Here is a 15,784-nt window from a genome sequence, read left to right as displayed (position 1 = left end):
GAGCCCCTCCATAGGCTCGGCCTAGGCCTGCCGGAACTGCCAGGGAGAGGTGTCCCTCCCCTGGCCCAGGCCCGCTGGAGCTGCTGCAGCCAGGAAGAGGCACCTCTCACCTGGCCCCGAGCTGCTGCAGTGATGGAGGGTTGGGGGGGGTCCCTCCCTCCCCATGGCATCCCTGGGGCAACCTGCACCCCAAACCCCACCCTAGAACCCGCACCCCCAGTCGGAGCCCTCACTCCCCCCATCCTCTGCCCCAGCCCTGAGCCCCTTTTTGCACCCCAAACCCCTCATCCCAGCCCCACCCCAGAGCCCACACCCCCAGTTAGAGCCCCCCTCTGTACCCTAACCTGCTGCCTCAGCCCTGAGCCCCATCCCACACTACGAATCCCTCGGTCCCACCCCCACCACATGAATTTTGTTATGTGCACCAGTACGAAGGTGATGTGTCACACATCACCTTCATATTGGTGCACATAACAAAATTCATTGTGCACATGAACATAAAAAATCAGAGGGAACCCTGGAGCCCAAGATCCAGATGGAGAAATAGTGTGATGCTGGGTCCCTGATGCTTGTGTGGAGTTTCCTGCATGCTGCCTTCTTCCTTCAGGGCATGCTGGGTACGCAGCTGCTGGGAACACTCCAGCTCCCTCCCACCCCACCACCCCCATCTTCTACTTGGAAGCTGGGCTCTGCTGGGTCCAGCGACCTCTAATTGTGGCCAGCAGGTAGCCTATTTCTGTGGGAGGAAAGGAAATTCTGTTCATAATGTCAATTTCTGTGCAAATTCTGCAGTGCACTGTGGTGCAGAATTCTTCCAGTAGTAATAGTTACCTTGGGCAGAGCTCTTAATTTACTATTTCATCTGAACTATACATATTCAGTGAAGTATCCACTTTCAGAAACCTTTACAGGAGTAGCAAAGTTTCAGTGCATTCTTGGTAGCTATGATGTTAGGTATTCTATCACATACGCTTGAAAGCATTGCCAGTAGGTTACACAAGTTTAAACCTTGCTGTGCAGATGTCCATAGATGGACAACCAGGCTCTGCTCTGGGAGAGAAATTCATGTCTTCATCTCATAAAGTAATTTGGCTTTGTGTGGGGCATAAGGGTTTGGAATCTTGGTGAGTGGAATTCATCCCGCCCTGAACCTGCTAGCAGGCCACAAGGCTGCAGTGTAGTCTGTCAATGGCTACAATTTTAGTCTATTGCCTGCATAAATGGCTGCTGCCCTTCTTTGTCTGCCACCTAACTAGGAATCTGGCCCCAACAGCCTTTATAGAATATGCTGTGAAGAGGACCTTGTATATACTCTGGATAGGTAAGTGAATCTTACCTTAACCAGTTTAGCAGGAGTGGACTTTTATTTTATTTTTATTTGCTTTCAGCGCAGTATTAGGAATCAGAAGATCTGCTTTTGTTTTTTCCCTGACTCTACACAGATTCTTCACAATTGTAAATTGGAGATAATAATACATACCTCAGCATGGATGTTACAAGGCTTATTTCATGTTGATAAGGTGTTCTATAAAATCAAAGTATTATTATTTTGACTTAAATGGCAGAATAATACAATAACTCTCAAAGTTCAGAACTCTTCCATGTGTAACAAAGTAATAACCCTAACCACTGCTCTTCTTCTCTAGAGAAGATTTTGCCATACAATAAGATCTGCAAATTCTAACTGGATAGCATATTGTTGAGCCCTTTTATAAGAATGCAGGGCTCTTCTGTTGAGTCATGCTAGAGTCAGGCGCCAAAACCCCACTTTAGGATTTAGGGTAATTACTGCTAATTTATGCTAGCAAGTGTGCCTCATTATCTCCAGACAGGATCTAAAGGAGGTGTTTCTTTGGACTAGAGGAACCCTAGGATCGAGGATATTTGAGAGGAAAACCCTAGGAATACCTGCACTTGAAGAGGAAGCTAAGGCTAAGAGTGTGTTGTGTTTTTTATTGTTTTTGAGTTCCTACTAAAGCTAGACACCAGAAGGGGGTAAGTTTGAAAATTATCTCAGGGTCTTTATGATCTGTTGAGGACTGGATAGGGACTCAGCCTGTTCATACCAATATATATGTTGGTGGAATAAATGTGTGAGATTGGTCTTTATTTCCTTGTCCCAGTCCCCTAATATGGGTCAGGGTTACAAAAGTTTCAGAGTCATATGGGGAAAAACTATTCCTTACTCTAGTTTTCAGTTACATTGGGTGTTGGGACTGTGAATCTATTTAAAATGGAAAAAGGAGTTTAGAAGACACTCTTAATGCTGCTTATTCTAATTGATTTTGTTTTCTACCGGATGTTAAACTGAGAAGGTTCCCAAATATGATGATGTATGGTGGGGAAATTAGCCTGTTCATAATTCATATGTAGGTAACACTCTAATGCAAATCTTTGTTTTAGTTTTTGTATCTTCAGATTATAGAAGATTAATCTAAATGTGGAAGACCTAATCTTATATGAAAGTCTTCAAGATGTCACACGTCCAATCTTAGTAAACTCACTCTCTCCAAAATTATCTTCATACAATCAAAAGAAAATGAAAGGGTCCTATAGTGCTATCCTGACTGAACTATATTTAATAAATTTCAAACAATATATCAGTACAATTTTAGTACTTTTTAAAATCTTGTTTAAATTGGGGATTTATTGACTTTTTAATTAGCCATAGCAGTCTAGATGTAAGTGATTTGGTTTGATTTGGTTTTTTAATTACAAAAATTTTTATTTGAGAGTATGGTCTGTATGACTTTAGTAGTTTCAGGCCTCCACACTTTAACAGATATTATGCATTTCTGAGAATTTGGATAAGAGTGCTAGTTCATAAGTCCAAAAGATACAGTGCTATGAGCTAGGCTAATACCTCCTTTGAGATAGAGGTGTGTGTATATTTAAATCAAACAAAACTCTCAAGAAACAATCTGGATTTAAGACTTTACCAGCTGGGAAATCATTTGACCATTATAAGCAACTCCTTCAGAAAAAAAGTTGCTTAACGGGGTGGTTTTTGTTCTAAAAAGAGATCCTTGTTTCTCATTTTCAGAGGACACTGGCTCTGTCTTATAGGGCTGTTCATCAGTTTGGGGTTTTTTTGTAAGATTTGTCCAATTGTGCACCTGTATCTTGTATATATCCACCAGGCAGACCCGTGAGTATGAATCAGAACGCTGGGGCAAATCTCATATCTGTGTAAGCCTTATATAAGATTCCAAAAATCTCTTGGATGTGTTCTTCTAGGAATAAAAATAGTTTCAAGGTTGGTAAACGAAACGCAAGCTACAATGGGCAATAGAGTCCATCTTCAAGCATTTTATGAATAGCATTACAGTGTATTGCCAGAAAGATACCAGTCTTTCTGTGTAATTTCTATTCTCATCCAGATCCAATATTAATTTTGAATTGTCTAGTCCTGTGCCTGCTAAAACAGTAGCATTTTGAAATTATGGATGAAAAGCACTATATGAGAGCTCAATATTATTATTTAATAATAAAACACAAGATAGTTGAAACAAAATAAAATCATAACTTCACACCACTTAGTTTCATTGTCGTATGTTTTTTGTATATAAATAGTACCATTATCATTCTGTTTAAAGCACAATGTCTAATTTTTTAATAAAATCAAATAGTGTTAAAATATTGACTTAGATGTGTTTTAGGCATACGAAAGCATCTTCATCTTGGTGATGAGTAGGGATCCTAGTTTTCCGTGATGAACCAAAATTTTGTCAGATTAAAAAAACCCATAAAAATCTGCAGTTTTCCATGATTGAAATGAAATGCTGAACTTGAGTTTCCCTAGCCACAATATTTATAGGTATCAGTTGAACACAGTTTTATTGATATACAGTAGAACCCTGTTTATCCAAGCCGCCATTATCTGGCTCTCCATATTAATCAAACCACCAGCCTAACTGGGTTGGGCTCAGGTGGTCAGCCTCTGGGTGGCAGGGGCTCCAACTGTCACCGCTGTTTGGGGTTGCGTGCCCGAGCCCCTCCTTTCATCTTAAAATAAGAGAGAGAAAGCTCTTTGCTGATTCTCCCAGTATTTGATTATCCAGTCTGGCCCTGGTCACAATTAGATCGGATAAACGCGGTTCCACTGTAAATTTAAAGTGCATTCGAAAATCAATGAGAAGGGGGGTGGTTGTACACATTAAATTTTACTGAAAGTACCAGAGTCATTTATTCAGTTAATATCTGGTTTTATTTTTTCACAAAATGTCAAAACTAAAGATTCTTTGTAAAAACAAAAATTCTGCCGTTTTCCATGGGAAACCGATTTCTAGGATCCCTGGTGGTGGAAAAGTACATAAGCCTTCATAAGGAAAATATGCTGAATCTACTGTACTAATTTGTCATAAGACATGACTCTTAGTCTTGATAGCATACATTGTCTATCTTTCTGTCAATCAATTTTTCCAAAAAGTTGAGGAAGTAATGCGTTGTCTTGTGAAGCCTCTTCCTTTCAAAATGTTGCCAGCTAGAGTATTCATCCTCCTAGACTGGTCCTTTAAAGTGTTACATTTTAGTTATTACAGCAGTATGGCTGTTTTCCTCTCCTTTGCTTGATTCATGCCAGTAGCTGATGGTAACAGCATGAACTTTGGGGTATGGAGTTAAATTAAAAATATTTCTTTATTAGACTGACTTGTTCTGTCTGATTTTAAAACTAAATGCAAGTACACATGTATTTGGCATTTTTATTATTTTGTTTAGAAGTCAATGAGTTGATTGGCATCAGTGGAAGTTATGGGTGCCACTGTATGTGCTAATGTACTTTCCAAGGGCATATTCTGTTGATAAATATAATTACTTTTAAGATCCGTGTTCCAAAATCTGTTTAGGAATGTGATTTTTTTTGTGTGTGTGTTCAAAATACTTCATCTTTTTTATTTTACTTTTTAGGAAGAAAAAAGCATTAATCGATCCCTCCTTGTTCAAGTATAAAGTCCAGCCTATTAAAAAAGAACTATATGAATCTGTTACTGTAAGAGCATCTCAGATAAGGTAAAAATTACTGTTTCGTCATATTGTGCTTGTATGTAAATTAGAATTGCACTGTGCTGGAATTACTCACTGTATTGTCTTCACTATGAGTATATGGTTCATGGTAAGATTGTCTGATCAAAATAACACTTGGGTTTACTACAGGGGTCGGCAACCTCTGGCACACGGCTCGCCAGGGTAAGCACCCTGGCAGGCTGGGTCAGTTTGTTTACCTGCTGTGTCGGCAGGTTCGGCTGACTGCGGCTCCCACTGGCTGTGGTTTGCCGTCCCAGGCGAATGGGGGCGTTGGAAAGCGGCGCGGGTGAGGGATGTGCAGGTAAACAAACTGGCCCGGGCTGCCAGGGTGCTTACCCTGGTGAGCCACGTGCCGGAGGATGCCAACCCCTGTTTTACAATGTATTCAACACTCAATTAGAAGTACTGAAGCCAAACATTCTATCTGTGTCCCACAGGTCTTCTGTAGTATTTGTATTGTAAACTGTGTACATTTTAGCTATATTGACTTTAAATAGTTTGAAACTGGGGAGCTGAGTTCTGCAGTCATTTTTAAGCAATTGACATTTTGACAGGATGTAATTGTTGCTCTTTAAAATTGAAGGTTTTTAATAACCTCACTCTAACAAACTGTGATAAGTTTTTTTTTGTTTTGCTTTTTTACTCTTTAAAAAAGAAAATGAAAAAAAGATTTAACTGTGCATCAACTTCCATAGTGTGTGTGATCTGAGTGATTCTAGTGGTATTTGATGTATTAACACAGATTCATTCTGGAACTAAATTATTTGTACTGTAATCAATCTCTAGTAGCATCAGAAATAGGTGCAATAAGAAAAAGAATACACAGGCTTAAGAATGGAAGGGATCATCTTGTGGCTAAAACACTGGGCTGTCACTTGAGACATCTGGGTTCAATTGCTACTTGTCACAGACTTCTTGTGACACTGGGCAAGTCATTTAATTTCTTTGTCTCTGACGCAGTAGTCTCTTTCTGTTCAGCAAGCACTTAAGCACACGCTTAATTTTAAAGGATGGACGTAAATACATACTTTAAATTCTTTGCTGAATTAGGGCCTTTGTACCTCACTTCCCCATCTGTGAAATGAGAATATTAATATTTCTTTTATCTCACTGTCTCTCTTGTCTATTTAGATGGTAAATAAATCTTCAGGGAAGGCATTGTCTCTTGTTGATGAGAGTTTATAGTGCCTAGCACAATGGGGCCCCTGTCTCGGATGGGACCTCTAGATACCATTGCAGAACAAATAACTTTTATTATTGTTTTTGTTTAATATTGGGAGAGCTACAGAGTCAGTGATACAGAGATTGTGTGTGTGTGTGTGTGTGTGTGTGTGTGTGTGTGTGTGTGTGTGTGTGTGTGTGTGTGTGTGTGTGTGTGTGTGTGTACACAATTGTATGAAATCTCTGTATAGGATTTCCCTGGATTTAAAACAAAAGTCAAAGTCTGGGTGTCTAAAATAATATTTTGGGTACAGTAATTAAACTTTTTTGATGTGGAAATCTTGATTCTCATTAAGGTTGTTGAGAACAATAGTTGTCTAAGAAAATACTAAATGAAAACTTTACTGAGAAAATAACAGAAGGCAGAAATCATATGACACACTGTTTCTGTGTGATCTGTAAATTTACATTCGTTATAAGTGAAAGTAGGTTGACTTTAGTTGGTAATGTTGCTCTTTTTTCTTTTCTTTATTTTAAACACACCATAGCCGGAGGAAACATCTCTTTTCTCGTGATAGACTTAAACTTTTTTTGAAACAACACTGTGAACCACATGATGGAGTCATTAGAACTAAGGTAAATAAGTGGATAAATTGTTTGTAGAAGAGAGAGAGCATCGTCATCTAGAAATATGATTATATGAACTCACATATTTCCTCCTCTTAGACTTTTTTTACTGAAAAAGACAGCTGCTCTCATTATAAAGTATCATTATTTATTATAAGTAGGTGAAATTTTTAGTAGGTTTTCTGCTTTTATTAGCCACACTATACTTCTGGTGTGTTCTTTAAGCTATACAAAATTCAGTGAGTAAGACATGGCACAATAAGCTAGTGTCACTCTACTGCAGTGGGTCTCAAACTTTTTTTCTTTACTGGTGACCCCTTTCACATCGCAAGCCTCTGAGTGCGACCCCCCCCCCCCCCCCATATAAATTAAACACACTTCTTAATATATTTAACACCATTATAAATGCTGGAGGCAAGTGGGGTTTGGGGTGGAGGCTGACAGCTTTCGACCTCCGTCCCCTCCTCCCCCCTGCACCGGCCCATATAATGATGTCACAACTCCCGAGAGGTCCTGATCCCCAGTTTGAGAACCTCCACTCTACTGTAATCCTATCTCTCTTCAGATAAAATGATCCAGAGCTCGTCTTTACTGCAACAGTTCAAGTTAACACACTTGCGTTATCCCACTTGAAATAACCTCGCTCGAGCAAGGTTATGTCTACACTGGCAGAGTTACTGCGCCGCTCAGAGAGTGCAGAAGGAAAACCGCTGTTGTGTGGTCACACTGACAGCTGCGTGCGCAGTAGTGTGTTCACACTTGCAGCGCTATTCGGAGTGGTGCACTCTGGGCAGCTATCCCACAGAACACCTCTTTTTCTTTTGCCGCTAAGACTTGTAGGGAGGTGGAGGAGGTTGTGGGGCATCCCGGGTCCTGTCCCAAAGCCCTGTGATGCACTGCTTCGCATCCCAGGAATCCCTGTGCTTCTGTCTGCACTTGGGGCCATCTTTCAACCGTTTGTGTACTGCATGCCCTGCCTCTTCGATCTGCAGGAATGAATTCCAAACTGCTGACCAGTATGCTGCTCACTCTGACCAACACTTTGGCCTTAAACTACAAAAGCAAGAGGAGTTTTGACATTGATCTCACCCCATGTAGTAGCTGCAACACAAGATTGTTTGTGGGATTCACGGAGGTGCTGACCACAGTGGAGCACTGCTTTTGGGCTTGGGAAACAAGCACGGAGTGGTGCGATCACATTGTGATTCATGTCTGGGATGACAGGCAGTGGCTGCAGAACTTTCACATGAGGAAAGCCACATTCATTGGACTATGTGACGAGCTCACCCCAGTCCTGCGGCACAAGGACACAAGAATAAGAGCTGCCCTGTTGCTGGAGAAGCACATGGCGATTGCACTGTGGAAGCTGGCTACTCCAGACTGCTACCGATCAGTCGCTAAGCAGTTTAGAGTGGGAAAGTCAACCGTTGGACTCATGTTGATGGAAGCGTGCAGGGCCATTAATCGCATCCTGCTCCGAAAGACCGTGACTCTGGGCAATGTGCATGACATTGTGGATGGCTTTGCACCAATGGGCTTCCCTAACTGTGAAGGGTTGATAGATGGTACGCACATTCCAATTCTGGCACCAGACCACCTAGCCTCTGATACATTAATCAGAAGGGGTATTTCTCAGTGGTTCTCCAGGTGCTTGTGGATCACCGTAGGCATTTCACAGATATTAACGCAGGCTGGTCCGGAAAGGTGCATGATGCATTCATCTTTGGAACACTGGCCTGTTCAAGAAGTTGCAAGCAGGGACTCTCTTCCTGGAACAGAAGATCAATATAGGGGAAGTCAAAATGTGATCCTGAGAGACCCTGCCTACCCCTTAATGCCTTGGCTTATGAAACCATACACAAGGCAACTTGACAGCAGTAAGAAGCAATGCAACAACAGGCTGAGCAAGTGCAGAATGACTGTTAAGTGTGATTTGGCTGTTTTAAAAGCCCTCTGGTGATGCCTGTATGGGAAGCTGGACCTTGCCGATGACAATATTCCTATGCTTATAGCTGCGTGCTGTACTCTCCATAATATTTGTGAAGGGAAGGGTGAAAGCTTCACTCAGGGTTGGACCGCAGAGGCTCAGCGCTTGGAGGCTGAATTTGAACAGCCAGAGACCAGGGCTATTAGAGGGGCACAGCGTGGGGCCATAAGGCTCAGGAATGCCTTGAGGCAGCAATTTGACGCTGAAAGTCGCTAATATTTATTGCTGTGCTCGGGATTGCAGTGCTTGTAATGCTAGGAGGTGATTGGTGCACATGAGGCAAGAAGGGGGCCTAATATTATTGTAGGTTGCTTTGCAGTGTTCTTTTTGCTTTCACTTATAGAATAAAGATTGCTTTCAAACCAACACAATTCTTTTAATAAAAGACAGCAACCGGAGGAGAGAGTCAAATGAAAACATTCATCAGCAGGAAAGAGGAATAGGATCTGGGGGAAGGTCTCAAGAGGAGGAGGGGTTCCAGGACAGCTATAGATTTGTGTGTGTCCAGGGATCATACCCAGCCTTCCACTTTGAAGTACAGTGCAGTTGGTGCTGTACTTCAGCAGGGCCAAACTGCAGATGGATGGGTGTTCTGCGCAGCCGTTCCACCACTGATAACAAAGAGGGAGGCTGAGCTCCAAAGGTCATCTCTGTGATGTTTAAATGCAACATTTTACAGAAGCAGTATTGTTTGCAACACAAACAACACTGATTTAGTGGTTTAAAACGCAGTCAGTACTCACACACCTATCACTAACTGGCTGGCCCCAGGCAAGCACACATGAGCCACAAAACCCCCTAAATGGTGAGTAGCTGCAGGGGCAGGGTAAATCACTCTTCTTGGACCCTGCTGTACACTGGGCATGTGGCTCTTGGTGAGAGCCAACACTGTAGGGGGGGGCCTGATAATAATTCCTGTCCCCACACTTTCCACAGGATGTGATTATTATGGATGATATCTCGCTGCTGAGGGTGAGCAGGGAATCAAGGAAGGGTCTTCTCCAAGCCTGCAGCTTCTGCCCTGGTCCCTATGCGGGTTAGCCTGTGTGCAGCAATGTTGTCTGTCTCTCTCTTCCCCCAACCCCATGACGAGAAAGTTACCATTAATGGGACAAGAAACAAAACAGCTCTGCTGAGGAACCTATGGCAGCAGATTACCCAGTATCTACACGAGAGTTTCCTGGAGATCTCTGAGGGAGATTCACGTGAAGTGAGGGAGTATATCAACAGCCTGTTCGGCTGCTCAGACTAAGCCCACGTCCAGACTAACCCGCGGCATCGGCGGGTTAAAATCGATTGCTCGGGGATCGATATATCGCGTCTAGTCTGGATGCGATGTATCGATCCCCGAGCGCGCTTACATCAATTCCGGAACTCCATCAACCCGAACGGAGTTCCGGAATCGACACGGAGAGCCGCGGACATCGATGCCGTGCCGTCTGGACGGGTGAGTACCTCGATTTTAGAAATTCGACTTCAGCTACGTTATTCACATAGCTGAAGTTGCGTATCTAAAATCGATTTTAATACCCTAGTCTGGACGTGGCCTAAGCATGTGGTGGGAGATAAGCCTGCTTTCTGCAACCCTCCTGCCCCTTACAACTCACTTCAGCAATTCTCAAAATCAGATCCACTTACCAGGGCCTCCTCTCCTGTTTACACTTTGCCAGGATCTGACTGCTGTGACTGGCTAGGCTCTTCCAGGGTAGAAAAGAGCTCCTGACTGCATGCATCTCTGGCCTCTGAGTCATCCTCTGCCTCTGGTTCTCCCTCCCCCACTTTATCCAAGATTTCCTCCTCCTGGCTTGGTCCACTCTCGATTGGCGCATGAGCCAACAAAGTATCCACAGAGGCCTTCGCAGTGGAGGTGGGGTTGCCACTCAGTATCGCGTCCAGCTCTTTGTAGAACCGGCAGCTTGTGAGCGCAGCACCACAGCTCCCTCACTTTTACCCTACACTGCAGCATGACCCAGTCATATCCCCTTTCTGTCATGCATCATGAAATCTGTCCGTAGGTATCATAATTCCTACAGCTGGAGCGCAGCTAGGACTGCACAGCCTCCTCTCCCCAAATGCCGATGAGGTCCAGCAGCTCGGCATCACTCCAACCAGGGTATCGATCACCTGGTGCGTGGAGCAGGCATGGCCATTTGGAAAGATGCACTGAGACTAGGGTGACCAGATGTCTCGATTTATAGGGACGGTTGCGATTTTGGGGTCTTTTTTTTTATATAGGCTCCTATTACCTCCTACCCCGTCCCGATTTTTCATACTTCCTGTCTGGTCACCCTAACTGAGACCGCTACACATATCACCGAGCAAACAGGCAGGAGACTTTCAAATTTGCAAAGGAATGTCGGGGTGGGGATGATGGTTGGTCACCTGAGGACAGGACAGTAGAGAGGTGAGAACAGGCATTGTGGGACACCTCCGGGAAGCCAATCACAGTGCTGTAATTGCATGGTGTCTACACTGGCTCCGCAGTGCTGTAGCCCCTGGCACAGAAAGCTCTATGTCTCTTGTTGGGGTGGGGGTGTGGTTTTTTTTTTTGTTTTTTGTTTTTTTTAAAGAGCGCTACAACTGAGCAGTTTGTGCGTACTAAGTGGTGTGGCAGTGTGTACACCTTGGGAGTTACAGTGCAGAAAGCTGCTTTACTGTGCAGAAACTTACCTGTGTAGACAGGGCCTGAGAGCAACTATGCTGAAACAACTCTGAAACTATGCAGTGTGTTTAGATTAGCAGAATAATTGGGTTAGCAGTTGATGAGCTGCTGTAATTTATGTACTGGGGATGCAGCAGTTTAATTACCTCTGTTGTGAGCAGCACTCCAGTTTCTTTCGCCCCTCCCTGGCAGGCCAGCTAGCTCAAGTTTAAAGCAACCCTTAATTTGAGCTACAGAATTTGATGTGTGGATTGGAATTGGATTAGGAGCAAAACTCAAGTTACAGATCTAGTTAATTATGCAGTAAAGACAAACCCTAAATCTGTAACATTAATGAGACCTATGTGTCTGTAGGAGTCCAATTGACATCAGTGGGCTTTGGATCAGGTCCTAGATCAGGGGTTCTCAAACTTCATTGCACCATGACCCCCTTCTGACAACAAACATTACTACATGACCCCAGGCGGGGAGACTGAAGCCTGAGCCCACCTGAGCCTCACCACCTGGGCAGGGGGACCAAAGCCCCTGGTAAAACTCAGAACTCTAAAGGTTTGCTGTGAGATTCTGTGCTGCATCTCTGAGATGTGCAACGTGGAATTCACAGTACAGAGGACAGGGGGCTAAGGCCACCTTCCAATCCTGTGCTCTTCCATGGCTGAAGAGGCCCTCCATGTAATTTAGGCATTGAAGGCTGGCTGTCTAAGTTATGGCAGTTTTCTAGCCTGCCCTTTTTCCTTCCTCTAGCACTGCCCAGAATCTGCAGTGCTGTGCTGATCCCACTCTGGATACAGTCCTTCCAGCCCCACAAATACGTTTACTTGCAAGAGGTCCTTGGAAGATAGCCTAATTGCTGTTTTCTGCTGTGCCTGTGCTGGGTGAATCCTCTGCTGGACACACATGGGTTTTAGGGCCTTTTTACACTGCTCAAGCCCTTTTATGTGGTGTAAAGGAACCAGAGTGAGGGTTAGACTCTAGAGTGACCAGATGTCCTGATTTTATAGGGACAGTCCAGATATTTGGGGCCTCTTCTTATATAAATACCTATTACTCCCCCACCCCCACCCTCTGTCCCTATTTTTCACACTTGCTATCTGGTCACCCTATCAGACTCTCATCTCTGAATTCCAGTCTTGGCAGAGACATATGAGAAACACACATTTGTTTAAAGTTAGTTCAAAATGAATTTTTAATTTTAAAGTCTGCGTGTACGTTATGTTGGGGCCAAGTTCTGCCTTCAGGAACACATGCACTATTCCCATTACATTCAGTGGGAGCTGCAAGATAGTTTGAGATCTCAATCTCATATTAATCTCTCTCTATTTTTGCTGGATTAATTCTGCATTTGAATCATTGTAAAAGAGTGTTTGTTTTTCCCCTTGAACTAACAAATATTAATCTAGTTACTTTTATTGTCTTTCTGAAAGCATGGTTTCCTAATTATGTAACTTCATTACAAATATCTATACTTTCATATTCCTGTATTAAGGCAATGTCAGTTGCAAAATACAAGATAGCTGAACAAGATTTCTCCTACTTCTTCTCTGATGAACCACCTACATTTATCTTCAGTCCTGCAAACAAAAGGCGAGGGAGGCCTCCAAAGAGGATATCTATTAGTCGTGTAAGTAATGACAAAAAGTGAACGTCTTCCGTCTTGAAAATGAATTGGGGAAATTTATGATCTCTTGTATATCTGGCATAAAAGTAGATCTTGTCTTACATTTGGGGACATCAACAGAGAGCAAGCGCGATATTTAACCTTCTAATTTCCACAGGTGGTGGAAAAAGGAGTACAGATAAATGCAGGTGAGAGGGTTCTACCATCAATGAAGGTAGCAGAAAATTAGTTTTCCAGTATGTCTACTGTAGGGTGCAGTTGGTGCATGCTAAAACTAAAACTTTGCTTGCAACCACAATGAAAACAACATAATATGTCCCTAATTACACAGGATTCTAGCACAACCTGGAACTCTAAACTTATTAATTATTAAATTGCAGGGAATCTTCTTGGTCTTCCCATTATTAGACAAATGCCTGAGGAGCAGTATGCTTCAGTGTGAAGTAAAGCTACAGTTATTCTTTGTTTATACAGCTCTTGAAAGAATGTGTTGAACTGCAGTATTTTTTCCCATCATAGCTGCTGTGTTCTTTTTCCAGGACAAGATTGCTAGTAAACAAAACATTCCAGGAAATAGAAGTAAAGTGGCAAAGGAAAGGGCAAGACTCCAGAAACAAAAAGAAGAAATGCAGGCCATGGGTAAGTTCAGCCCTCCTGTAATTGTTAACGCCAGTTCTTGCAGACCCAAGAGCTGATTGTAATAATGGCATTTTGGGTATTGGCTTTCATTAAAATTTTCATTTTAAAACGTACAATACCATTAAATATGACTTGTTTCAATGCTTGGGGTTGTCTCCCTGGTACAATACTACTATAATATAATAGAGGCATCACAGGCGGTCAGATTATACTGCTCTCTTCTGTAAAGTTAAGTAGCAGACAAAATGTGAGGGAAACTTACCAAACACGTTTTTATTCTTAAGTCTAATATAAGTGCTATAGGATCAGTATATACAAAACCATGGATTTGTAAAGCCAGATGATTGGTATATACACAGAGAGTGAGAGAGGAATCAATCTCTGATTAGAAGGAAAAACTATATGAAAGAATACTTCAGAAGTTTAACCAAAAATGAACACGAACCCCTATCTAAATCTATAAGAAGTCTTACTAAAAGTTTCTAACAGACGCTTTAATAATCCTGGACATATCATTCCACAGAGACCTTGGAGCTTGTCTACATGACAAAATTGTTCAGGTGTGATTTCAAAGTATTTTAGTTGTTAAATAAGTGCAAACTATAACTTCATATCGATACTCTTTCTCTCCCCCACCCTCTGACTCCACCCCCAGTTTGAGATACTTATTGGTTTAGTTTTAAGGTGAGAAGGAACTGGGTTAGCTAGACCAAAACAAGCCCAGTTTAAACTAGTGTCCACACAGCCTTTATATCAGTTTTTAAAACTACTTAAATGAAACCAGTGCAACTTTCTTGTGTAGACAAGGCATTAAAAGCCTACAGTCCCTTTTCAGTAAAACTCGCTCTCTTTCAAAATCGGTGTTTAAGGACTATAGGGTTGGGGGTTGGCATCTGTTCAGTGCCTTGGGGAATTTCCATTTCTTATCCTTTTATTTTCTCAGAAAGGACAAGTGTAGTTAAAGATTTCTTCCCTTTGGGCAAGATTGTCCGATGTGCTTGGGTAAGGGGCAGAATGTTGTTGCACTTCCCTTTGAGAAGTCTGGAAGGGAGATTAGGATTTGAGGACTAAGGGCTCACCTGTGCAAGAGAGTGGACATGAAGGCTCTGCAGAGCCAGGTACTTCTGCATGCTGGAAGTGGCAGTAAGGCACAAGGGAATAAAGGGGCACCTTAGGTAGGCCCAGTTACTTCCCTGTCCTGATTTCCAGGATTGACTATAATTTGGTCCTATATCAGGATAGCTTAACTCTATCCTTCCATCATCCCATTGAGCAACCATTGAGCAACCAAAATCCCTTTGGTACAGCCTCTAGCTCCAAACTGAATTTGGGAACAGTTGGTCTTCTGATAAGTGACGTGGCATGTATTATCATGGAAATTGTATATATGTCAGCCTTCGGCTAGCACATGGCCACTGAAATATGGGATTTGGCTTCAAAATAGCTAATGATCTTACACACTCATGATTTTTAACCCAAAAAATAGAATGCACACATTTTGTACATTTGTGTATTACACTAGTTTTGTGTGTTCATTTTGCTAATCACTGCCCTGCAAACTCTGATTTTAAAACAGATTTATTCACAAGTATTGTAACTTTTTCATATTGGGATTACTAACACATTATAGCAAGTAATTGAATAAGTATGTTCTCCTCCATAAAGAGACATTTATATTTTAAAAAAAAAATTCAGAATAAAATATTTTTTGTTTAAACATATAATAGTGGAAATTCATTATATTAAGAACCTAAGAATGGCCCTACTGGTTCATCTAGCCCAGTATCCTGACTTCTGACAGTGGCCACTGCCAGGTGCCCCAGAGGGAATGAACAGTACAAGTAATCATCAAGTGATCCATCCCTGTTGCTCATTCCCAGCTTCTGGTAAACAGAGGCTAGGGACACCATTCCTGGCTAATAGCCATTGATGGACCTAAGCTCCATGAATTTATCTAGTTCTTTTTTGAACGCTGTTATGGTCTTGGCCTTCACAACATCCTCTGGCAAGGAGTTCCACAGGTTGACTGTGTGTGTGTGAAGAAATATTTCCTGTTTGTTTGTTT

At 42.4% G+C, this 15,784-nt stretch overlaps 1 protein-coding gene across 5 annotated transcripts in view; it reads left to right on the top strand.

Moving 5' to 3' along the window:
* BAZ1A (bromodomain adjacent to zinc finger domain 1A) overlaps positions 1 to 15,784 on the top strand; it is a 107,129-nt gene that overhangs the window by 35,720 nt on the left and 55,625 nt on the right. For all 5 annotated transcript variants that reach the window (XM_050953846.1, XM_050953845.1, XM_050953844.1 and 2 more), the window contains exons 4-7: positions 4,909 to 5,010; positions 6,735 to 6,822; positions 12,949 to 13,083; positions 13,620 to 13,719. In XM_050953846.1, the coding sequence (XP_050809803.1) occupies positions 4,909 to 5,010; positions 6,735 to 6,822; positions 12,949 to 13,083; positions 13,620 to 13,719 (425 nt within the window). The remainder of the gene's footprint in view (positions 1 to 4,908; positions 5,011 to 6,734; positions 6,823 to 12,948; positions 13,084 to 13,619; positions 13,720 to 15,784) is intronic.

This window comes from Gopherus flavomarginatus, chromosome 5 (assembly GCF_025201925.1).
Source record: "Gopherus flavomarginatus isolate rGopFla2 chromosome 5, rGopFla2.mat.asm, whole genome shotgun sequence".
Classification (NCBI taxonomy): domain Eukaryota; kingdom Metazoa; phylum Chordata; order Testudines; family Testudinidae; genus Gopherus; species Gopherus flavomarginatus.
The sequence above is the reverse complement of the archived record's forward strand: the minus strand, read 5'-3'. Positions and strand labels throughout refer to the sequence as shown.